Source organism: Thamnophis elegans, chromosome 9 (genome assembly GCF_009769535.1).
Source record: "Thamnophis elegans isolate rThaEle1 chromosome 9, rThaEle1.pri, whole genome shotgun sequence".
NCBI classification, from domain to species: domain Eukaryota; kingdom Metazoa; phylum Chordata; class Lepidosauria; order Squamata; family Colubridae; genus Thamnophis; species Thamnophis elegans.
The window spans coordinates 74,904,664-74,929,038 of NC_045549.1; the positions used below are offsets into that span (position 1 = coordinate 74,904,664).

At 43.8% G+C, this 24,375-nt stretch overlaps 2 protein-coding genes across 2 annotated transcripts in view; one reads left to right on the plus strand and one right to left on the minus strand.

Annotated features, from left to right (window-relative positions):
- Window positions 1-81: 81 nt before the first annotated feature.
- On the minus strand, window positions 82-23,740 carry NOP14 (NOP14 nucleolar protein). Its single transcript, XM_032224570.1, has 18 exons — window positions 23,499-23,740; window positions 23,273-23,407; window positions 20,431-20,572; window positions 19,700-19,836; window positions 18,435-18,578; window positions 16,379-16,501; window positions 14,797-14,928; window positions 13,324-13,540; window positions 11,727-11,857; window positions 10,648-10,733; window positions 9,515-9,650; window positions 8,732-8,833; window positions 7,253-7,406; window positions 6,187-6,346; window positions 4,140-4,290; window positions 2,967-3,082; window positions 1,679-1,834; window positions 82-348 (listed from the first exon to the last, which is right to left on the minus strand). The coding sequence occupies exons 1-18, from the start codon at window positions 23,640-23,642 to the stop codon at window positions 255-257; spliced, it is 2,460 nt and encodes an 819-aa protein (XP_032080461.1). The 5' UTR covers window positions 23,643-23,740; the 3' UTR covers window positions 82-254.
- Window positions 23,741-23,976: 236 nt separating this feature from the next.
- Window positions 23,977-24,375, plus strand: part of HTT (huntingtin) — a 109,869-nt gene continuing 109,470 nt past the window's right edge. The window contains exon 1 of the mRNA XM_032223789.1: window positions 23,977-24,165. Coding sequence (XP_032079680.1) covers window positions 24,032-24,165 — 134 coding nt within the window. The 5' untranslated portion in view covers window positions 23,977-24,031. The remainder of the gene's footprint in view (window positions 24,166-24,375) is intronic.

Sequence of the window (24,375 nt, forward strand, 5' to 3'; positions counted from 1 at the left end):
GGGCAGCCTCTGGCCATGTGCAGAGTGGCCTTTTGAGTCTTAACACTAGGGGTTTTCCGTTCGGCAGGCAAACGTATCAAATATATTATACAATTTTATTTAGAAACCAGAATATATATTTTTTTTAAATCCAGGAAAAAAAACCCACCCCTTGTATTCCCTTATTGAAAACGATCAAAACGTTCCAGGAAATTCTAATGGTTTAAATATCCTCGGTTGTCTTCTGAGGTTATTTATTTCTCTGGGAATATATTTTAACGCTTTTTCCTCTTGAGGGCTTTCCAATCACCTTCCTGCTGAGCAAGACTTTGGAAGAGCTGCTTCACCTTCCTCTTTCTTTCAGAATCCCTGAAAAAGCAGAAAAACGAAATAAAATCAAAAATGAAAGTGCGATCCTACCCTGAAGGCAAATATTCAAAGAGAATCATTTTAGGGCTGTGTTATTCTTTTAGCATCTCATGACTATCACTTTGTGGTTTTGTCTTATGATTTGTGTTAATCGCTTTTATTTGGATATCTTATGACTATTACCTTATGATTTGTATTGGTGATTGGATTATGATTTATCACTTGCTGCTTGTATGTACACTGAGAAGCATAGGCACTCGAGACAAATTCCTTGTGTGTCCAATCACACTTTACACAATAGAATTCAATTCAATTCAATTTCTGAATTATATTCTATTCTCTAATTTAATCTAATTCTGCTCTGTTCTACTATTTCACTCCATTCTCTAATTTAATCTAATCGTTCTGTTATTCTATTCTATTCTCTAATTTATTCTAATTCTTCTGTTCTTTTATTCTATTCTCTAATTTAATCTAATCATTCCGTTATTCTATTCTATTCTCTAATTTAATTTAATTCTTCTGCTCTGTTCTATTTTACTCCATTCTCTAATTTATTCTAATTCTATTCTTTTATTCTATTCTCTAATTTAATCTAATCGTTCTGTTATTCTATTCTATTCTCTAATTTATTCTAATTCTTCTGTTCTTTTATTCTATTCTCTAATTTAATCTAATTGTTCCATTATTCTATTCTATTTGATAATTTAATCTAATTCTTTTGTTCTGTTATTCTGTTCTATTCTCTAATTTAATCTAATCATTCTGTTACTCTATTTGCTAATTTAATCTAGTTGTTCTGTTATTCTATTCTATTCTCTAATCCAATTCTTCTGTTCTATTTTATTCTACTAATCTATTCTCTAATTTAATCGTTCTGTTACTCTATTCTCTAATTTAATCTACTTCTTATGTTCTGTTGTTCTATTCTCTAATTTAATCTAATCATTCTGTTACTCTATTTGCTAATTTAATCTAGTTGTTCTGTTATTCTATTCTATTCTCTAATCCAATTCTTCTGTTCTATTTTATTCTACTAATCTATTCTCTAATTTAATCGTTCTGTTACTCTATTCTCTAATTTAATCTACTTCTTCTGTTCTGTTGTTCTATTCTATTCCCTAATTTAATCTAATTGTTCTGTTCCGCTATTCTATTCCATTTTCCTATTCCTATTCTACACTCCACTCCTCTGTTCTGTCCCATTCCACTTGAACCTCTTGTCTCTGAGACGACAATGCCTCCCCCACCTCCCCTCTAAGCAGGGACCACTTCCCGACCATCGGCATTTTCCTCCGTTTTCCTCGCGCAACCCAAACCCTCCCGCTACCTTTCCATGACTTCTGCAAGCTGCATCTTCGCCAGGAACTGGTTGTCTCTGCGGATCTCGCGCACGGCGCCTTTGAATTCGCGCTTGTGCTTGTGAACGAGGCGCTGCCGTTCCTGCTCTTGCTTACTGCTCCCTTGCTTCCGTCCGAATTCCAGCCTGAAACAAGAAAAGATTCCAAATTCATTCCCAATTTCCGCTGCATAGTAATTTCCTCGAAGCGAACAGCTGATTCAATTATGTTGTCCGGGGTGGCAAAACACCTAAGAGATGGAACCTTTCCGAAATATCTAAGCTTTCATTACTTTTCACTTCTGAAAGTTGGGCTACTTTAAGTAAACTACAGCAGTGTTTCTCAACCTTGGCAACTTGAAGATGTCTGGACTTCAAGTCCCAGAATTCCCCAGCCAGCGAATGCTGGCTGGGGAATTCTGGGACTTGAAGTCCAGACATCTTCAAGTTGCCAAGGTTGAGAAACACTGAACTACAGTAAATTAGAGAAGCCTCTGGATTTTTTTTTTAAAAAAATGAAATTAGCAATAGCAATAGCAGTTAGACTTATATACCGCTTCCTAGGGCTTCCAGCCCTCTCTAAGCGGTTTACAGAGTCAGCATATCGCCCCCAACAACAATCTGGGTCCTCATTTTACCCACCTCGGAAGGATGGAAGGCTGAGTCAACCCTGAGCCGGTGAGATTTGAACAGCTGAACTGCAGAACTGCAGTCAGCTGAAGTAGGCTGCAGTGCTGCATTTAACCACTGCGCCACCTCGGCTACAGTACAGTACAATTGACTACAATATTCAATGGAGGGGTGTATGGTGGCCTAGAGGCAGAGCTCTCATCTCACAATCAGCAGGCCGTGAGTTCGAGCCTAGGTAGAAGCAGATATTTCTCTCTCTGGGCACACCGAGAATGTTATTTGCTGGAAAAAAGCTCCACACTGGCAACAGGAAAGGCATCCGGCCATTAAAACACTCGGCTAGCTCAATTCATTTGCCCAAACTCTACCCTGGAAAGGATTATGGGGTCGTTAAAAGAGGATGACCACGACTACGGTATTCAACACATGACTTTGATGGCTCGAACAAACTGTCAGCAGTGGCCAGAGAGACAATGGTTTACCACCAAACCGTTTCTCCCTCGCATACTCTGGATTTCAGCCACCCCATACAAAGAATTCTCGGCCAAACTGGGCTTTTTAAACTTAAATATTAAATGTTACCCGTGATTGTTTATTTCCGTTTGAGGCAGGACTGGCGGTAGGTAAGGGTCCGTTTTGAGATACTCACACCTTCACTATTTTTGGAGTGTACAGCTTCAAAGGGACCGGCTTCCTCTTGTCGCAGAGCAACGGGCTATACGGCCTGGGGACATCGAGCTTCTCCTGGACGCTCTGATGCAATTCCTTAAAAGTCCCGAGAGATTTAAAATGAAAAGCAGGAATGGAAAGATAGAATAGAATAGAATAAAATGAACAATTAACGTAGAATAGAATAAAGAATGGAATGTGAATAGAATAGAATATGGAAAGAATAGAATAGAGAATGGAATGTGAATAGAATATGGATAGGATAGAATGGGATAGAATTGGAAAGAATAGAATAGAATAAGGAAAGAATAGAATAGAACAGAATAAAGAATGGAATATGAATAGAATAGAATATGGAGAGGATAGAATAGGATAGAACAGAATAGAATATGGAAAGAATAGAATAGAATAGATAATGGATAGGATAAAATAGAATAGACTATGGAAAGAATAGAATAGAATAGAATAGAGAATGGAATGTGAACAGAATATGGATAGGATAGAATGGGATAGAATTGGAAAGAATAGAATAGAATAAGGAAAGAATAGAATAGAACAGAATAAAGAATGGAATATGAATAGAATAGGATAGAATAGGATAGGATAGAATAGGAAAGCATAGAATAGAATATGTAAAGAATAGAACAGAATAAATAATGAAATGTGAATAGAATAGAATATGGATAGGATAGAATAGGATAGAATAGAATAGAATATGGAAAGAATAGAATAGAGAATGGAATGTGAATAGAATAGATAATGGATAGGATAGAATAGATTATGGAAAGAATAGAATAGAATAAAGAATGGAATGTGAATAGAATAGAATATGGATAGGATAGAATAGAATAGAATATGGAAAGAATAGAATAGAATAGAGAATGGAATGTGAATAGAATAGATAATGGATAGGATAAAATAGAATAGACATGGAAAGAATAGAACAGAATAGAATAAAAAATGGAATGTGAATAGAATAGAATACGGAAAGAATAGAATAGAGTAGAATAGAATAAAATAGCATAGCATAGCATAGCATAGAATATGGAAAGAATAGAATAAAAGAATTCTGCTCCTTGTTTCTGGTGGCTACCCTCATTGTGAGGGTAGACAGGAGTTCTCGGCTGTTTCTCGGGACACCCTCCCCACTTACTTGAAGCTGTGCGGGATACTTGGCTGTCTGCAGGACGAGGGAGGAGAGCAGCAACCGGAGGGGCCCCACAATTTCACGGAAGGATGGAAGCTCCCCGTAAAGGACGGCGCATCGTTGAGCCAGAGCCAGAGCCAGAGACACGCATGACAATCTGCAAAAGACAACAAGCGGGCAGAGCCGTGGTTGGCCTAGTGGGTAGAAAGCAGTACTGAAGGTTGACTCTGCCGACTGCTGGGAGTTTGATCCCGACTGGCTCAAGGTGGACTCAGCTGTCCGTCCTTCCTAGTGTATGTGACAATCAAGAAATATAGCCTATCGATCTATTAGATTCAATAAGTCCCATGGATAATAGAAGACCCCAGAGGAAAAGAGATAATGAACCAAAGTTTTCAGCTAGGATGATTTCAACATTTACCAGAAATATTTGTAATCCTGCTGAGACATTGCTAACTGTAAAATATGTTGCTGGTTTTTATTTTATTATTTTTTGCACTTGTATGGATTCGTTTAAAACAGGAAGAATGAAACTGTTGGAAATGAGGAATTGAAAGTAATGTACAAAGGTATTCACGGAAAGTGACAGTTAATGAGGTTGTGAAGCATGTATGTGGTTAGAAGAACGGTATAAAATGATTAGCTGGGGAAGAAATTTTGGCCATAATATAAAGTTAGAAAAATGGGATAAATTATGGGAAAGAAATGATACATTTACGATGGCAGTAGCTTTCAAAGAAAACCTCTATAAATTGTTTACAAATACAAATACAATAGCAGAGTTGGAAGGCACCTTGGAGGTCTTCTAGTCTAACCCTCTGTCTAGGCAGGAAACCCTCTACCGTTTCAGACAAATGGCTATCCAGCATCTTCGTAAAGACTTCCAATGTTTCATAGATGGCATTTGCCCTCTGCGAGATTGGCCAGAATGTACCCAATCCCCCAAATGTTGGAGACGTAGCCACAAGTCTGGAACATTCTACCATATGTGGTGGACATGCCCCATCGCAAGGAAATGCTGGTGCAAAATTCGGAAATGGTTGGAAGAAATTACGGAGCAAAAAATAGAACTGAAACCAGAAGCGTTCTTATTAGGACTATTAGACCAAAAAATGGATAAACTATCTCAATACATAATATTACACATACTCACTGCAGATAAGATTGCTTTCGCACAAAACTGGAAAAAAAAATCAATACACCCACAGACGAAACAATAATTAGAAAATACTTGAATGTGCAGAGATCTACAAAATGACGATGGAACTAAAAGAAAGAGAAGAATCGGATTTCTATAAAATATGGAATAGAATTTATAAGTGGCTAGAAAACAGAAGCCAAAACAGAAAAGAGGGAATGTAAATATAATGGTGATATAATTAATGTTATTATAAGTGCTAGCACAACTGTTGTTATATTATAGGACAAGGTAAAAGCAATAGGAAGGCAATGCAGAATGGAGAACTATAAAGGCTAAACAGGAAAGCCGATACAGTTCTAAGCTCTTCGATAGAAGAGGTTCCACAAATCTACAGTGCCGTTTAGAACCGGTTCCAGCTCCATCCCCCCACCTGTCCGCACATCATCAAGATGAAGAGCGAGAGGAGGAATTCTGGGAGTTGGAGTCCACAAGTCTTAAAGCTGTCAAGTCTGAACACCTCTGGGGGGTTTTCTAAGGGGTTAGGGGTGCAAGGGTCTTGTAAGTTGACAGCTTTAAGACTTGCGTGCTTCAAATGCCAGAGTTTCTGAGCCAACATTTTGGTTGCTAAGCAAGAGCGTTGTTAAGTGAGTTTCACCACATTTTACAAGTTGGCCACGCCCACCCAGTCACATGACTGCCAAGCCACTCCCACCCAGTCACATGGCCAACAAACCACTCCCACAAAGCAGGCCACACCTACATAAGAGGTTCTAAAAATTTTTGAAACCCACCACTGATTCATTTCTAATGTTCCAAATTATGAGAAACCATAAGCCTCAGTAGGAATTAATACTTGCATTGCTACCTTTATTTTCTATTAGAGTTTTCTTATGGCGGCTTGATACGACATACCTCAGATTATCCGTTTCCATTTGGCTTTTTCCTTTGGATCTACTTAAAATATGGAGCGGGATGTTTTCTTTTCGCCACGTTCCTCTCCCTGATTTCTCACCGACCACGAGCAAGTTGGAATGTTTTCCCAGCGAGACAAAAGGAGGCAGCAAAGAATAACCTGGAAGGAAAAACAGACACAAATGTTAAGTTGTCCTCCCAGGATACTCGTATGCACGTGTTCGTTATTTTTAAAACCTATATAAATGTGTCAAATATTCTCCTGTGCTTATAAGCCTAAGAAGTCAATGAAAGCAGTTAGACTTATATACCGCTTCATAGGGCTTTCAGCCCTCTCTAAGCGGTTTACAGAGTCAGCATATCGCCCCCAACAACAATCCGGGTCCTCATTTCACCCACCTCGGAAGGATGGAAGGCTGAGTCAACCCTGAGCCGGTGAGATTAGAACCGCCGAACTGCAGATAACAGTCAGCTGAAGTGGCCTGCAGTACTACACTCTAACCACTGCGCCACCTCGGCTCTTAAGTTTCACAAGGAAAGAAAGAAACAATGAGTGAAATATTTTCATATTACCGTATTTTTCGGAGTATAAGATGCACCTTTTCCCACCCAGAAAGAGGGCAAAAATTTGGGTGCGTCTTATACACCGAATGTAGCCCGCACCAGAGGCCAAAAACTGATCAAAATTCAGCAACTGGCTCGTATTTATGACAGCAGCAATGTTCCCCTTTGTGACCTTCTTGCAAGCAAAGTCAATGGGGGGGGGGGAGCCAGAATCACTTAACGACCGTGTTACGAACTTAACAACCCCGGGTGAATCACTCAACAAAAGCGGCCAGGAAATTCGTGAAAATGAGACAAAACTCACTCACCGTGTTTCTCACTTGGCCACATAAATCCTGGGCTCAATTGTGTCCATTCCAGTCAAGGACCACATCTTAATGTGGTCTTTAAGAGGGGCCTTTCCAGAGCCCTGCCGGTGGTTATGGCAGTGGTGGTGCCAGGAAAGGGTTAAAGGGGGGAGGGAGAAGAGCAAGAGGGATGCCAGAGGACACCATAATCCTACCTTGAGCCTCCTTGTTGGGTATGGCCAGGTGAAGGACTCCCAGGAGAAAATTGACCAATTCTGGGACAAATCTTTGAGACAGGGATGTGTAGTCCAGGAAGAGGCAGCAGACAAACAATCCTTTCACAACATCTTGTTCCGTCCTTACGGCGCACTAGAAAAACAGCCATTAAGGGACGTCTTAACTCCAAGAGGTTGAACTGCACCATAATTCCTGACGGCTACTCAGCCCAGGGCGCCCCGTGTAGTGTTCTGACCGAGGCTTCCCCAGCAGCATGAAGCCGAGTCCTCGTCCCCATAAACCCCTTTTATTGAACTGACAGGGAATTCCTCTCCACCAAAATCTCCCCCAGTCTTTCAAGAGAGCTCACCATGACTGACCTTGATCAGGCTTGGAGAGCGGCCAGGCCGATATCTTTCAGACGCCGCAATACTTGGCAAGAAGGCAGGAATGAACTAATGGTCTCCTGCAAACTCCACTCCCCTTTCGCTCCTCTTTTATTCCCTTTGGGAGGGGCCATTCACCGTCCACCTGCGGCCTTCCTCCCAAGTCGACCCTTGTTCCTTAGCTGTTCCCTTCGCCTGGCAACTCTGCGCATACTGGGAACAGGCTCCAGCTGTTCTTCTGCCTCACTGATGTCTGACTCAGAAGGCAGCTGATAACTGGCATACGTCCCTGGTCCCATCTCTGCCTCCGACACAGAGCCCTCTTCCGAGCCTTCCCCAGACTCCAGGACTGGCCCATCTTCCTCCCCAACCTCCCCACTGTGCGAATCTCCTTCAAGCTCCACTGGTCATTGGTGGGCAACAACAAGTTAGATTTGACTCCCCCAGTTGCAAGACCCCCACTACAGAGGTTTCTATCCTGCTTTATAGAGTGGAGAGCTGATGGGCAGCTGACTGCAACCCCCCCCTTACCCCCTACCCCTCTAGCATAGGCTTTGAGGCCAGGTGTGACCACACTGGAGGCAGGTGAAGGAGACAAGGAAGGTCAGCTGGGAGAGGTATATGTAAATATGTGCCCAATGCCAACGGCTGAATTTCGACCACATGGCCAGATCTCTTAAGTCCTGGGTTTTTATTTCTTCGCTGGTAGTGATTTTTAAATTGTGTTGCTAGCTGTGTCCAAAATTGCATTTGTGGGATTGGCAGCTCCAACACATTCATTCCATTAGTCAATAAATATATGGGAAAATGGGAGGATTAGATGAGGAACCCAAAAGGTATCTGAGGCTTTAAATCAGTGTTTCTCAACCTTGGCAACTTGAAGATGTCTGGACTTCAACTCCGGATGCTGGCTGGGGAATTCTGGGAGTTGAAGTCCAGACATCTTCAAGTTGCCAAGGTTGAGAAACACTGCTTTAAATCAAATGAAATCCTTGTTAGGGTTTGCCAAATAAAAATATCAATGAAATGTTATTTCATTTTCATCTTTAAGCGGATGTTTTTGGTCAGGGAAAATGGTGAGAAAGAACCTACCTTTGTAAGTAGCTGGCTCATGTAAATCAGTGACGGTGTCACCACCGGATGCCAGAAATCCGAAGTTGGAAAAAGAACGGTAATAATTTTCAGATACAGGAGCTGAAAAATATAAAGTACCAATATTAACGCAATTCCTCCTGTCTTTAAAATAAACTTAGGATGTACTTTCGTGGCCTCTTTGGCCCCAGTATCCCTGGAAGAGCACAGATCAATGCTGTGCAGGTAGTCCTCAACTTAACGACTGTCAGGAATATAATTCTAACACTTGGGTTGGCAATATATAAATCATTTTAACAATGTTGTACTTGTCTCTTTAAAGCATACTGTAAAATGTGATTCCTCAATCGGCCATAAGAGGGAGCCAGAACGACTGTTAGCTCTCTCTCTGTTTCGTTAGATGCTGGGCTGATCTGATCCGAGTGTTTTGGAAGCTGGCTGTTAGAAAGTGCCGTGAGCTATTGTAAAGTCATCTGTGTATCAAGTTTGGTAGAAATTGCTTGACGCGTTCCAGAGTCATGCTGGAACATACATACATACACACAGCCATTTATAGATAGATAGATGATAGATAGATAGATAGATAGATAGATAGATAGATAGATAGATAGATAGATAGATAGATAGATAGATAGATAGATAGATGATAGATAGATAGAGATAGAGAGAAGGAGAAGAAGAAGAAGAAGAAGAAGAAGAGGAAAGAAAGAAAGAAAGAAAGAAAGAAAGAAAGATAGATAGATAGATAGATAGATAGATAGATAGATAGATAGATAGATATACCATGTCCAACTCCGGGAATGTTAGCAGACCGTTTCTTTCTGCGACCTCTTCCATGCTGTGTGTGGCCTCTTGAAGGAGAAACTTCATCTGATCGCCGGCGGCTTTAGGAAACATCTGGCAAAGGTCGAAGAGGACTCTGAAGATGGAGATGATAAAAGTCAGGGTCGGGTTGCGTTTATTTTTAACGGCAGCATCTTCCGCTGCGAGTGATCTGGCGTCAAGATGCAGCTGCGGGAATACGGCTGACTCCAGAAAGGGATGTTCGCCCAGCACCAAATTGATCGTTTTTTAAAATCAAGATACTAAGAATAAGCTCTGGATAAATTCAGATGTTGGAAATTGCTTCTCAGTAAAATCAGTCCAGGGGGCTCCTGCGTTGAGTCCCTTGGACTGCAAGGCCATCCAACCGGTCAGTCCTAGAGGAGATCCACCCTGACTGCTCTTTAGAAGGCCGGATACTGAAGAGGAAACTCAAAGACTTTGGCCACCTGATGAGAAGGAAGAAGGGCTCCCTGGAGAAGAGCCTCATGCTGGGAACGATGGAGGGCAAAAGAAGAAGAAGGGGACGGCAGAGAATGAGGGGGCTGGATGGAGTCACCGAAGCAGTCGGTGTGAGCTTCAATGGACACCAGAGGATGGGAGAGGACAGGAAGTCCTGGAGGAACGTGGTCCATGGGGGTTGCGATGGGTCGTGATGACTTCACAACTAACAACAACAAAATATTTCACCTAAGAATCCTTATCAGTGTCAACAAGACTGGGATCTGGGACTCTCAGAAAGACTGGAGAGAAAAAATTTCCCTTAAAGATCAGAGGGGGAAGAGAAATATCGGAGTAAGTATTCACATCTTAACACGGAAGAATCTCAAGGTGACTATATAAAGATAAAACCAAGTGTTTTTCTTTTGGGTTTAATGGATTTAAAAAACAAAACAACAACGGGGACTGTTGTCTGGGCCGGGCCGGAAGAATTCTGAAATGAGCAACACAACCACAACTTCAAGCAGCCCAGTTGCAGCCCTTGGAAGGTGCAGATTGAAAGGATCAAGTTCCATCTGGGTTGCAAAATGTTTTGCATTCCGCTTGGCTGAATCCAGCAGCTAAAATCCCTGTGGGCCATGCGCCATACTCACACAACCAGCTGGTCAATGGTTTTCAGCTTTGGGGACTCCTCACGAGCCAACTCTCCGACGTACTCCACAAGGAACCCGAATAGTTTCTGTGGAATATAATTTTTAATATTATTGATAAATGAAGTCTCCAACCGCCGCGCTTGTTTCAACACCAAACGCCCTCCCGCTCTTTTTAAGCCGTGGTGGCGCAGTGGTGAGAGTGCAGTACTGCAGGCTACTTCTGCTGACTACCAGCAGTTTGGCAGTTCAAGTCCCACCAGTCCTTCCGAGGTGGGTAAAATGAGGACCCAGATTGTTGGGGGCAAGAGGCTGACTCTGTAAACCGCTTAGGGAGGGGCTGTAAAAGCACTGTGAAGCAGGATATAAGTCTAAGTGCTATTGTTATTTTCCTCCCTCTCTCCCCAGTAATTAGAATGCAGTACTGCAGGTTAACCTGCCCGTTGCCAGCAGTTCGAATCTCACCAGGCTCAGCAACCATCCTTCTGAGCAATAGCAACAGCAGTCAGACTTATATACCGCTTCATAGGGCTTTCAGCCCTCTCTAAGCAGTTTACAGAGTCAGCATATTGCCCCCAACAATCCGGGTCCTCATTTTACCCACCTCGGAAGGATGGAAGGCTGAGTCAACCTTGAGCCGGTGAGATTTGAACAGCCGAACTGCAGTCAGCTGAAGTAGCCTGCAGTGCTGCACTCTAACCACTGCGCCACCTCGGCTAAGTAAAATGAGGACCCAGATAGTTGGGGGCAAGAGGCTGACTCTTTTAAACGCTTACAGAGAGCTGCAAAGCAGTATATAAATCTAAGTGCTATTGCTAGTTAGTCCTTCCTTCCTTCCATGGTGGCGCAGAGGTTAGAATACAGCACTGCAAGTTAACTCTGCCCACAGCTAGGAAGTTCGATCTTGACCGGCTTAAGATTGGCTCAACCTTCCGTCCTTCCGAGGTGGGTAAAAGGAGGACCCAGATTGATGGGGAAAATATGCTGACTCTGTAAACCGCTTAGAGAAGGCTGTAAAAGCGCTGTGAAGCGGTATATAAGTCTAAGGGCTATTGCTATTACGCGTGATGGCAAAAACTCACTTCCAACTTGGCTTTGTTCCCGACAGCGAGACTGGGATGGTTCGTCTTCCGAATTCTCTGTACGATGTCCATTTGTTCTTCTGTGGTTCTTCCCAACAACAGAGACTGAAGCTGCTCATACGATTCAGGCGCTATTCAAACGATGAAAAAATATTGGGGGTAATTGGAGAAGTTATTTCAGAAAGCAGCTTAAAATGGCCAAGTTAAAACATGGAACCAGCACTCAGTTGAATACTATGAGAAACACCAGAAAAGCATCTCCGTTTCCATCACTACATGGGAGACAAACCATTACACTTTGCATAGTTAGGTGAATGAACATTATCTACACCAGAGACACTCCAAACTTTTAAAGACTCTTGAACTTCAATTCCCAGAATGCCTCCTTCCCAGGTCGGTAAAATGAGGAGCCAGATTGTTGGGGGCAAGAGAGGCTGACTCTGTAAACCGGTTAGAGTGGCTGTAAAGCACTGTGAAGTGGTGTATAAGTCTGAGTGCTATTGCTAGTCCGTCTGTCCATCCGTCTGTCCTTCCTTCCGTCCCTCCCTCTGGTTAGAGTGCAGTATTGTAAGCTAACTCTGCCCACTGCCAGCAGTTCAATTCTGACTGGCTCAAGGTCGACTCAGCCATCCATCCATCCTTCCGAGGTTGGTCAAATGAGGACCCAGATTGTTGGGGGCAAGAGAGGCTGGTTCTATAAACCGCTTAGAGAGGGCTGTAAAGTACTGTGAAGTGGTATATAAGTTATAAGCGCTATTGCTAGTCCTTCCTTCCGTGGTGGCGCAGTGGTTGGAAGGTAGTATTGCAGGGTGACTCTGCCAACTGCTAACAGTTCGATAGTGACCGGTTCAGGATCGACTCAGCCTTCCGTCCTTCCAAGGTGGGTAAACGAGGACCCAGATTTGGGGGGGGGGGCAATAGGCTGACTCTCTAAACGGCTGAGAGGGGGCCGTCAAGCACTGTGAAGTGAGATATAAACGTAAATGCTATTTATATTTATATATATTTTAAAAGACTCTGCACCTGCTGAGGCTGCCCAGCCTAACCAATTTTGTGGTAGAATAGAAATAGAAAAAGCAAACAATACTGAACAGGATTCAAACTTGCGGGGAAACTGCAGGCACGTGATTCTAGACGGCTCTCGCTCTCCTGTTCTTTTCTTGGACTGAGTTGGCGCTGCGGAGGAAGGTCGAGCCGAGGTGGCGCAGTGGTTAGAGTGCAGCACTGCAGGCTACTTCAGCTGACTGCAGTTCTGCAGTTCGGCTGTTCAAATCTCACCGGCTCAGGGTTGACTCAGCCTTCCGTCCTTCCGAGGTGGGTAAAATGAGGACCCGGATTGTTGTTGGGGGCGATATGCTGAACCTGTAAACCGCTTAGAGAGGGCTATAAAGCTCTGTGAAGCGGTATATAAGTCTAACTGTTATTGCTATCTGTTGGCCTTCTGTAGGGTCTGCTGTTCCTATCCCAGTTTTAAGGTTGTGATTTCACAATTTGCTTTGCATTATTTGTAGAGTTGTCAGGGACCTGACATTCCCTGAGCCTTCTGATCAGGGCAGTAAAAACAAAACAAAACAAAATGTTTGTTGGTTTTTCTTACCAGCAAACAAATACGGCAACTCCAGCTGGGCAGCCTCTTTATCTCTAACGGCTTTTGGTTCCTTAATTTTCTTTTGGCTTTTCGAAAACCTCTTCCCCGGGACCGTCTCCTCGCCAGCGTCGCCTTTGGAGGGGTCATTAATGCTTTCGGCATCAGATTCTTCTTCGCTTTCTTGATTGTCACTGTCCTCCTTTCCCTCTTCATCGTCCTTGTCGTTCTACGAAGCAACAAAGATTGATTAGATAGCCTGGGCATTAAAATAGAACAACACTCAGTTCAATTCGAGGTTCAAGGTTCATTCTATTTATATGCCGCCCTATTCCCAGCGGGACTCAGGGCGGCGCACAAACCCAAAGGAGGGGAAGGGAAACACAAGAACTACAACAAAAAGTACAGGGAATTTAAAACAACCAACAGCCACACGATTCGAGAGGGGAAGGGAACTCATTGACCCCAGGCCTGCCGACACAGCCAGGTTTTAACGGCTTTTCGGAAGGCCTGGAGAGAGGTGAGGGTCCGAATCTCTGCGGGGAGCTCATTCCAAAGGGCCGGAGCTGCTACAGAGAAGGCCCTCCCCCGGGTAGTAGCCAGATGGCATTGGCTGGTAGACGGAACCCGGAGGAGGTCTAATCTGTGTGATCTAATGGGTCTTTGGGAGGTAATTGGCAGCAGGCGGTCTCTCAAGTACCCAGGTCCAATACCATGAAGGGCTTTATAAGTGACGACTAGCACCTTGAAGCGTATCCGGAGACCAATCAGTAACCAGTGCAGCTCGCGGAGGATAGGTGCCCAGACAAGGAATTATGGGGTTGTTAAAAAAAAAAAGAGGATAGTGGGAAGAGATTAGGAAAAACCCTGGGGAAAACCAGAACAAATTAAATTAGAAGTGAGAAAAAGGATTTTGAAGAAAAGATACAATAATTATAAGCAGCAGCAGCAGCTAGGAGAATTGGTGGGGGAGGAAAGAAAATTAATGAGTGGAATCTTTGAGAGACCAAGAAAAAATGGTTAGAGGAGGAGTAAGGGAGAGAAGGGACGTATTAGTAGATTAAATTGTATTAAGATTGTAAATGGTATGTAGTTAATTAAGATATAAGGAAATTATAGCAGCATTGTTAATTGTGGATAATTCATCACGTTAAATGTTCTCTCTGTTAAAACTGAATTTGAGGATGTATGTTGCTTATAGCAAAACAGATGAAATATGAAATGATAATTTGGTTTAACTCTGAAGGGGCAATTAGTGATATTGTTTATGTACCGAGAAGAAAATAAGTTTGAGAGGAAAAATATGGAGAGAGAATAATAGGGCCGAAATTGGAAACAGAACTACGATGTAAAATGGATTATGTAGATGAGAGGATGTAAAAGAAAAAGACCCGGACAACGCTTTGCTCATAAAATATGTCAAAATTTGTAGTAAAAAATAAAAGCTTTAAAAAAAGGAGGATGGTAAAAGGATGAAAGGCTTACACTGTAGGATAGCAAAGGTCGATCATCTTTGGTTAGAAGAAACCCGTCTACCAAATCGTCAGCCGAGAGGTGCGTCAGTTTCTTGCGGCTCTCCTTCTGCTCCTCTCCTTTCATTCGACGTAAGCGGTCAGCCTGCATGGGGAGGAGATCCCAGGAAATCCGGTCAGCTCTCCTAAGTGCCCCCCGCTTCCCGGACCGAGCCACCAGGAAATCTCCTCAGGTGTTGGCCCATCTGAACAATCCCTTGAAAACGTAAATGCTATAAATGCTCTTTTTAGGTACACAACCTAAAAACATTGTTCCAAACGGTCTTAAAGATTCATCTCATCCTGGACACTTTTTTTTGAACTATTACCATCTGGCAAACAGTACAGGGCAATAAAAACAAGAACAAATGGGCTGAAAAAAAACAGCTTCTATCCCAGGGCAGTAACTATATTGAATTCTATGTGCAATATTGATGCAACGTCAGTTTTCAATTTCACATATAGCATGTGAAGGAGGTGTGCTTGTCTTTTTATTTTTATAGTTATAATGTACACTGAAGATGGCATTTAATTTCATTGTACGAGGTGCAAGGACAATAAACTAAACCTCTTGATTCCCAACGTGAATGTCGACCAAATACACTACAACACCGTGAGGAATTTAACTGTAGCCTAATCCAGCTAAAACAATAGTATTTCCCCCCCCCCATAGTTTTTCATTCCCCCCGCATGCTTTTTAGCCACTTCAAATCCCAGAATGTTTGGGTTTCATTTCTGTTACTTGAGTTCCATATGAATACATTAAATCAAATCTAATCAAATCTAATCAAATTTGATTGAGTTAGCAGATCTAAATGGGAGAAGGATGGATTCAGAACGAGGGCTGAAATCCAAGGCACCCCATTCTGTAAGGTAAAGGGGTCAATCAGAGTAACTCAGGGGCCGGCAACCTTAAACACTCAAAGAGCCATTTGGACCCTTTTCCCACAGAAAAAAAAACACCAGGAGCCACAAAAGACTTCCCATGCATGGCTATTTCCTGAGCGGCCACAGAACGAGGGTAAGTAGTTGAATTAAACATTCTCTTTTTCTTCTGAAACATTTCTTTTCTTGTATTTATCCATGGTTGGCCTGCTTGGGGGGTGGGTGTTGAAAAGCTCAATAAATCGCGTGCTGGCGGGTGTCGCATATTGGCAGTTGTGACGCATATTGTGAGCGACAGGGAGCCGCAGCAGAGGGATGAAAGAGCCACATGCGGCTCCAGAGCAGTGAGTTGCTGACTCCTGGAGTAACAAGGCCCGGAGAAGAGGCAGTTTTCAAGACTTCTTGGAAGCCAGGCAACATGGGCCTTTTGCCTGCAAGTAACACAAGACTGCTAAAGGGAGCTGTGATTGTAGAACAAGTTTTAATTGCTCTCAGCCTGCCCAGACTAGCAAACAACAATTAATGAGTACCCTGGTTTTTTTCCCCCCTTTGATGGACAGGACAATCCTGCATGAGAAGTGCAGAGCTAATGCTACACAGACAAAATTAAGCATAAATACAGTTGTTGAAAGAACGTCAAGGTTAAGAACAACCACAAGTATATATTATACCTCCAATTGCTGGAGTTTCTCTTGCTCTTCTTTTGCCAGCTCTTCTTCCGTTTTCATCCTATCCGAGGGTTGCGTCTTCATTTCAAAGCCGAGCTCTCTAACCAGCACATCGTATTCATCTGGCTGCAAAATTCAACAAACGCACAATCATCGCGGCTCCTGCGATGGCGGTGTGTCAAACAGAACGAGCTTTGGTGAGCAGAAAATCAAAATAAATGCTGCAATCCATTCACTCGAAACATTTTATTCCACACATTAAGTGTTTGATTCTAGCAATGCATTTAGTATTTTCCCCCCTTACATCACTTTAGATATCACATATCTGTGAGAGTGAGCTTGCATTGAGGATACAAGCATTCTCACAATCCGATGGACCACTTCACGAATCTCTAATTCCTAGGCTGCTTTGGCAATGAGACACACACACACTGCAGACTGGGTGAAAATGGCAAGTCTCTATTCTTTTAGAGCACCCCTTTATTAGGAAAGTTCAAAGAAGCAAAGTCTTCGGCAGTTAGTACAAACAAAGGATCTCACAGTATGTTACAAATCACTTCTTGATTACACATTCTGGCAGAAAGGGCAGGGAGGAGGGACAAAAGGTACTCTTTGATAAGGGGAAATGAGGAGGTATGGAATTGTACAGAGAGCTACATTAGGCATATGGGAATGACTGATTTGTTACACGAGGCGGCAAAAGGATGCAAGGCTAATTCTGTGTGTTTATATCTCAGATAATAGAGGCCTCTCATCTCTGTGTGTATCTGTGTATTACTATTCACATAGACACTCGAAATGAATTCGGCTTCCTTATCTAAAAGCTTTCCCAGGACTGTTTTTTCTATATGGCTCTTGGCAAATGTTCACTGGGATCCTTTGATCCAGATAGAATTGATCCAGATAGATATTCTATCCTATCCTATTGATCCCAGCTAATTTCACCCAGCCAATTATGGGATAGTTTCCCACACATATCTTTTTTTTGTAATCCAGTCCAAAACTGGATGAAGTATTTCAGGCAGGCCTTACTAAGGACTTATAAAGCGGTACTAATACTTCACGTGGTTTTGATTCTATGCCTCTGTTTATACAACTGAGGATTGTGTACAATAACTCTCAAAGTTACTACATTTGAGCCGACAAAAAGAAACATCTCTTTTACCCCTTTTTCCTGAAAATAAGACCTCCCCAGATAATAAGCCCAATCGGACTTTTGAGCGCATGGGCTAAAATAAGCCTTCCCCCGAAAATATGGCAACACAGCAGCAGCCATGAAGTGACCACGCTCGCAGTCTCCTGCACCTTGAAAATAATAAGACCTCCTCGAAAATAAGGCCGTGTGCTTATCTTGGGGGTCGAGAGAAAATAAGACCCTGTCTTATTTTTGGGGAAACACGGCAGTGTCATTATAGTCAACAAAGAGAAACATCTCCCTTGATATTCCCCAAATAATTAAGAAACAGAGAGCAGAGCACAACAAGATATCATTACCTCGATTAGAAACGACCCATGTATATAATTTGACATAAATGTAACAATTATACTAAGAACAAAAGATTGTTTTATAAAACAGAACAACTTCTAAGAGTCTTTACACAGTTCCTTGTCGCTGAAGACGGCGGAGAAATGAAATCTTTCAGGTTTCTTAAAAATGCCCCAATTAATTCATGAGCCTCCAGCCAAGTTTCAAAAGAAATCCAGTCATTTATTAGGAGCACCATTTCGGCAATGCCTCTCTGCAGTCAGAGCTGACCTCATTTAAATTATGGCTGAACTTTGCCCCCGTTTCTTTCCTCCCCTCAGCCTGTGTCATAAATCACATTCTCCAACGAGGTGCACGCCTCACAAGCCTGCTGCAGTAATCTGAGATCCGACTCTAGCTTTAAGGTATGCGTGGAATGTGCTCCCCCCGCTTTCCTCACCATGGCAACTTGATAACAGACATGCAAAGGCTTTATTAGTTGACATCCGTTTTTCCAGGACAGTTAGCCAAAAGCTCACTTATTCGCAAATAGCTTTGTTCCTAAAATAGGGGGACATAGATAAACAAGCTCACCTTGGGTTTTTCTTGAACTTGACTCTGTGTCTGTGTCTCTGACTTGGACGTCCTGGGCAACAAGAGTGCCTGAATCTCTCTCCAATCGTTGTTAAGCTTTTCTGTAAGTTCCAGAGTATTTTCCCGCTGAGCCTGTCGCTCTTTCTTTAAAAAAGAAAAGGGGGTAAGGATAATCATATTATTGCTGCACAATAGGTGCCTAATCTGAATGCTCTTTTTCCATATTCAAACAAGAAGTAAAAGTAGAGAATTCAAAAGGAAAGGAAACAATTAAAAATACGCATGCAAATAAATTACTGTATTTTTCGGAGTATAAGACACACTTCCCTCCCCAAAAGAGGGTGAAAATTTGGGTGCGTCTTATATACTGAATATAGTTCCGCTTACCCACTGGCCCCCACCCTTTGGCCTCTGCCTCTGATTTTTTTCCCTTCTGCTAAACTGAACCTGAAACTTGCCTTTTGCTGCAAGGAGGCAAATTGCTGGGAGGCAGATTTCCCCCCCCCCCTTGTTTTCCTCCCCAAAAGCTAGGTGCGTCTTATACTTTGGAGCGTCTTATACTCCAAAAAATACAGTACATCTATAATATTTCACCCCAAAAGCCTGCTAGAAATTGACGCACTCTAAGAAACCGATTCAAGATTTAGGGGTAACGGTAGGTAAAGATGGAATTTACATCCATTTCTTTTGTTCCACCAAAACATACACCTTAGAAAATACCACAAGCAAACAGCACGATTCAGTTTCTTCTGACAGATTAAGGGAGAGTGAATTTCTAAGGCCTTAGTTGAGCAATGCATTCTGTGAAATTAAAAAAAAAAAACCAGTTCCATTTGGTAAGCCCATTGCTTACTCCACCACAGTACTCAAGTTGAGGTGATATGACAATACAATCATTGTACTTCAGCCTTCATTTTATCTCCCCCACATTTATATTTATCTTTTTTATTAGCTTATAGTATAAAATAACAAAAATACAAATGCAAATAATGGGAAAAATAGAGAAAAAGGAAATGTAGAAAAGGGAAAAAGAAAAAAAAAGGCACTCACTTCTGACTCCCTTTGATGAAGCAAAATAAGAGTGTTACATCAAACCTCAAATTTTTACTTTGACATTAAAATCTTCCTTGACAGTGATGGACATACATGTCAAAGCACCTACTGCGCTTTAATAATTCCACGCAGGGGAATTAAACCTTTCAGTTTTATAGAAGAAGAATGTACCGATTGCAACTTCAGAGCATTTCAAGTTTAGGATAGTTCACCTTTTCCAATTTGGATTTTGCTATCAGCTCTTCAACAAGTTCCTTGCGTGACTTGGGGTTTTGACCTTCTTCGTTCTGCTGTTCTGTGGGTTTTTTCTTCGAAAGAAGTCCTCCAAAATGAGAAGCGGTTAATTCCTCTGGAAACGCAAGATTTTGAATTGACTAGGACGTAAATAAATCCTGAGAACTCAGCATACTAAATATCCCTAATGTTGCTTTAACAACGCTAATAATTTACCAGAATAAAATTGAAGGAGAGCACAAGGGAGAGAACTGGAAAGATAGATATTGATTACTGAAAGTTTTGAAAGTACTGTGTTTCCCTGAAAATAAGACCAGATCTTATATTATTATTTTTGTTTCAAAAGATGCATTAGGTCTTATTTTCTAGTTAAGACTTATTTTGGGGAAAATACGGTACTAATTGCATCGGTCTGGCTGAAGCTCTTAAATGGGGCTTATTTTGGGGGTAGGTCTTATATTATGAACAGCCTGAAAAATCATGCTAGGGTTTATTTTCCAGTTGAGTCTCATTTTCGGGGAAACAGGGTATCAATTTATAAATTAAGCAGATTTTGAATAGGTTGCATACCATATGTTATTCATTTGTAACTACTGCTATAGGCACTTCAACATTTCATTTACAATAAACAAGTGTTGTTAAAGGTCTTATTAAATCACAGTTGCATGTTATAATATAAAGGATATACATCCAATCATTTTTTCCCCACCTGATAACATTCCTTTTTCTTCGGTATCGCTGTCACTCTCCACAATGTCATTAAGTTTCTCGATGTCTGCTAGAGAATGGCCATAGTGAGTTAAGTCTTCTTCTTCATTGAGATTATATACATTTTTCTTTTCAAATGTTTTCTGAAATAACAACGAAACATATGAATCACTTGAAGTATCAGTACCATTTTTATAAAACCTTAGTGTCAGGCATGCCTCCTTCAATATCCCAGAAAGAAAAACCTCAACTCCATTTGAATAGAGATAAAGTACTTTTACTAGACATTAATTGAAAGCAGCAAAAAGGAAAGCAAGACCTGAGCCACCAGTATGCGGTGGGAAGAAGACTCCTCCAGTACAATATACCGTATTTATCGGCGTATAACACGCACCGGCGTATAACACGCACCCCCCATTTTAACACAAAAATTTGAGTAAAAATTTTTTTCATTAAAAATAAATGACTTGGAAGCTCGGAACTTAATGTTGGATTAAAATTTATAACATTAGAACATGAATTATAACATTAACTCCTCTTAAAAGGCAAATATGAAATGAAAAAACACCTCTTGAGCAAAAAAACTTAATCAGAATCACTGCTTTTTGGAAAACCAAAAACCTCTTCCTCATCTTCACTCTCTCCCTCTTTTTTCCCTTCCTTCCCCCTTCCTCTTGCCTATCAACTTCATCCTCTTTGTCTTTCTGCTCTTTCCCTCTCTTCCCCTTTTCTTCCTACCTCCTTCCTTCTCCCTCCCTTCTTCTTTTTCTTCCTTTCTTCTTCCATCTTCCTCCTTCTCCTTCCATTCTTTCTCCTTCCATCCATCTTTTCTCCTTCCATCTTCTCCCCCCCTCCCTTCTTCTTTTCCTCCCCCCTCCCTCCTTCCTTCCTCTCCTTCCCTTTCTCACACACAGGAAGGGGAGGGGGGCTATCTAGTCGCTTTCACAGCATAATTTCTTTATCTAACTTTTAAAAAACAGTGTGCAAATCAAACGAGATTTTCGTAACCTGCGAAGCACCAAGTTATATTATGTTGTTACAAATTCGCAGCTACTCCATTCTTTCTGATAGGGAACTACATTTCCCAAGATGCCTCAGGTCCTCAAAGCGCTGAACGCAGCTTTGCAATTGACTCCAGCGAGGCCTGGCAGCCGCCGGCTGGGGTGGTTGTCAGGGCGATGCGGAGCGGACGCGCCGTTTGTTACTGCTTCCAGCAATCAAGACGGAGAAGGGAAGCGACTGAAACGGACGCTGGCCTCGCTCTCCTGCTGCGGCTTCTGTTTCAGTAGGGAAGAAAACTTCCTTTCGCTTCCCGAATTTGACTGGGTCCCGGGGCTTCTGCCGGGCGGCAGAAGCCCGGGAAGCGAAAGGAAGTTTTCTTCCCTATTGAAACAGAAGCCGCAGCAGGAGAGCAGGGCTGCTGCCGGCCGTTTCACCTTGCGCAGCGAATTTGACTGGGTCCCGGGCTTCTGCCACCCGGAGTATCGGCATATAACACGCAGGCAGGGTTTAAGCTTGCAATTTTAGTTTTAAAACTGCGTGTTATACGCCGATAAATACGGTAATTCCCTTCCCCAATATCATGCTCCCACCCTCCCCATTTCTATGGCAGCCGATAGTAAGCAAGTGTAGCAGAGGCTGACACTTAGTAAGACCACACCTGGAATGCTGCATCAAGGTTTGGTCATCACATTACAAAAAGGATGTTGAGATGTTGGAAAAAGTGCAGAGAAGAGCTACTGAGATGATTAAAGGCCTGGAGACTAAAACATATGAAGAACGTTTGCAGGAAATGGGTAGTTTGATAAAAAGAAGGACCAGGGGAGACATGATAGCAGTATTCCAGTATTTGAGAGGCTGCCACAAAGAGGAGGGAATCAAGCTATTCTCCAAAGCACCTGAAGGCAGGACAAGAAACAATGGAAACTAATCAAGGAGAGAAGCAACCTAGAACTAAGGAGAAACTTCCTAACAGTGAAGACAAATAACCAGTGGGACAGAAGTTGCATTCAGAAGTTGTGGGTGCTTTGACACTAGAGGCTTTTAAGAAAAGACTGGCCATCCATTTCAGATTCAGAAGTTTATTTGTATGCCGCCCTTTTCCCTGGGGGGACTCAGGGCGGCTCACATCCGAAAGGGAAGAGGGAAACAGACTTTTACATATACGACAACACATAATTAAAAGAAAACACAACATTCATACCATTCGGGAGGGTGCAATCTTAGCCCCAGGCCTGGCGGGATAGCCAGATTCTAATGGCTGTGCGGAAGGTCTGGAGGGTGGTGAGGGTGCGAATCTCCACGGGGAGATCGTTCCATAGGGTCGGAGCTGCCACCGAGAAGGCCCTCCTCCGCGTGGTCGCCAGTCGGCATTGACCCGCAGATGGAACCCGGAGGAGGCCCAATCGGTGAGATCTAATGGGTCGCGAGGAGGTAATCGGCAGTAGGCGGTCTCTCAAGTACCCAGATCCACTACCATGAAGGGCTTTATGAGTGACAAGTAGCACCTTGAAGCGTATCCGGAGATCGACAGGTAGCCAGTGCAGCTCACTTTGTCTGAAATGGTAGAGGGGCAGGGGGCTGGACTAGAAGACCTCCAAGGTACCTTCCGCATCTGATATTCTGAAATTCTGCAAGACAGCCTTTTCTCTTTCCTTGCTTCCTTCCTCCTTCTTTTTTTTCCTTCGTGCCCCCCCAATAACTGGAGTCTTTTAAGAAAAGGCCGGACACCCATTTGACTGAAATGACCCAGGGCCTCCTGCTTGAGAAGGGGGCTGGACTAGAAGACCTCACAGATCCCTTCCAGCTGATTCAATGGCTCCTCCTGGGCTCCCCCTTATCACCTGCCGCTCCAAGGCGAACCTCCGCTCGGCCTTCTCCTCGGCGCTCATCCCGCCATCGTACTCGCCGAAGCGCCGGTCCCTGAAGACGCCGGTCTTCTCCCGCTGCTGGAACTCCTTCTGCAGGCTCCGCTGGCGCTGAGTCGGTCGAGAGAGAGAGAGAGAAAAGGTGAGGCGAGCCGCTCCAGGCAGACCCCGACCGCCCCCCCGCATCCCTCCCTCCGCTTACCTTCGCGTGGGCCCGGGAGCGCGCCACGCCCGGCAGCCCCACCGCGTGCCGAACCCGCCGGCCCAAGACGGGGAACTTCTCCCGGTTGACCTTCACCTCGAAGGGGTTCTTCGAGCAAGCCGCAGCCGGCGCCCGCCGCGCCATGTTGCTCCGTCGCGCTGGGTCGGCGCCTCGCGATGACGTCCACGGAGTCCGCGACGGCGCCTCGTGATGATGTCTCCCCGGAGACGACTATGACGGCATCGCCAGAGATTGCGATGGCGCCTCGTTATGACATTAAGGGAGACTGCGATGGTTTCCCCCCCCCCCGTGATGACGTCGAAAACGACTGCGACGGCGCCCCTTGATGATGGCGCCGGAGTCTGCGATGGCGCCCCGTGATGACGTCTCAGGCGTCCAAACCCTAGAGAGGGAGAGGCGCCCCGCTTTTAAAGGCGGGCCTGCGGGGCGGAGTCCGCGGTTGCAACGGTTTCCGGGGGGCGTGGTCGGGGGCGTGGCCGGCGTAGGACGCGCCCCCCTCCCCGCGCTCCGCCATGGCCGCCATGGAGAAGCTGATGCGGGCCTTCGAGGCGCTGCGCTCCTTCCAGCAGCAGCAGCTGCCGCCGCCGCCGCCACCGCAGCCCAGCCCCGCCGCCGGCCCTGCGCCCGAGGAGCCGCCGGCCCGCCCGTGAGTGGGGAGACCCGGACGCCCGCTTTGCGGCCTGCTTGGGGGGGGGGAAGCAAGTGGGGGGGGGGTCCCCGGGAAGAGCAGAACGGCGACCCTGACGGCCTCTGGCCTGGGAACCTGAGGGTCCCCGGGTAGTCGGAGGGAGCCGTTCCCGCCTGTCGTTCTCCCCCCTTCTTAAGTAGGGCTAATCCCTTAGAAGGAGGGGGGCTC

Coding starts and splice junctions, on each gene's coding strand:
- NOP14 (XM_032224570.1), bottom strand. CDS start 23,642: ATGGCGCGGCGGGCGCCGGCTGCGGCTTGCTCGAAGAACCCCTTCGAG. Junction 11,858..13,323: donor GTTGCCGTATTTGTTTGCTG/GTAAGAAAAACC, acceptor TCGTTTGAATAG/CGCCTGAATCGTATGAGCAG. Junction 8,834..9,514: donor CATTCCCGGAGTTGGACATG/GTATATCTATCT, acceptor TATATTTTTCAG/CTCCTGTATCTGAAAATTAT.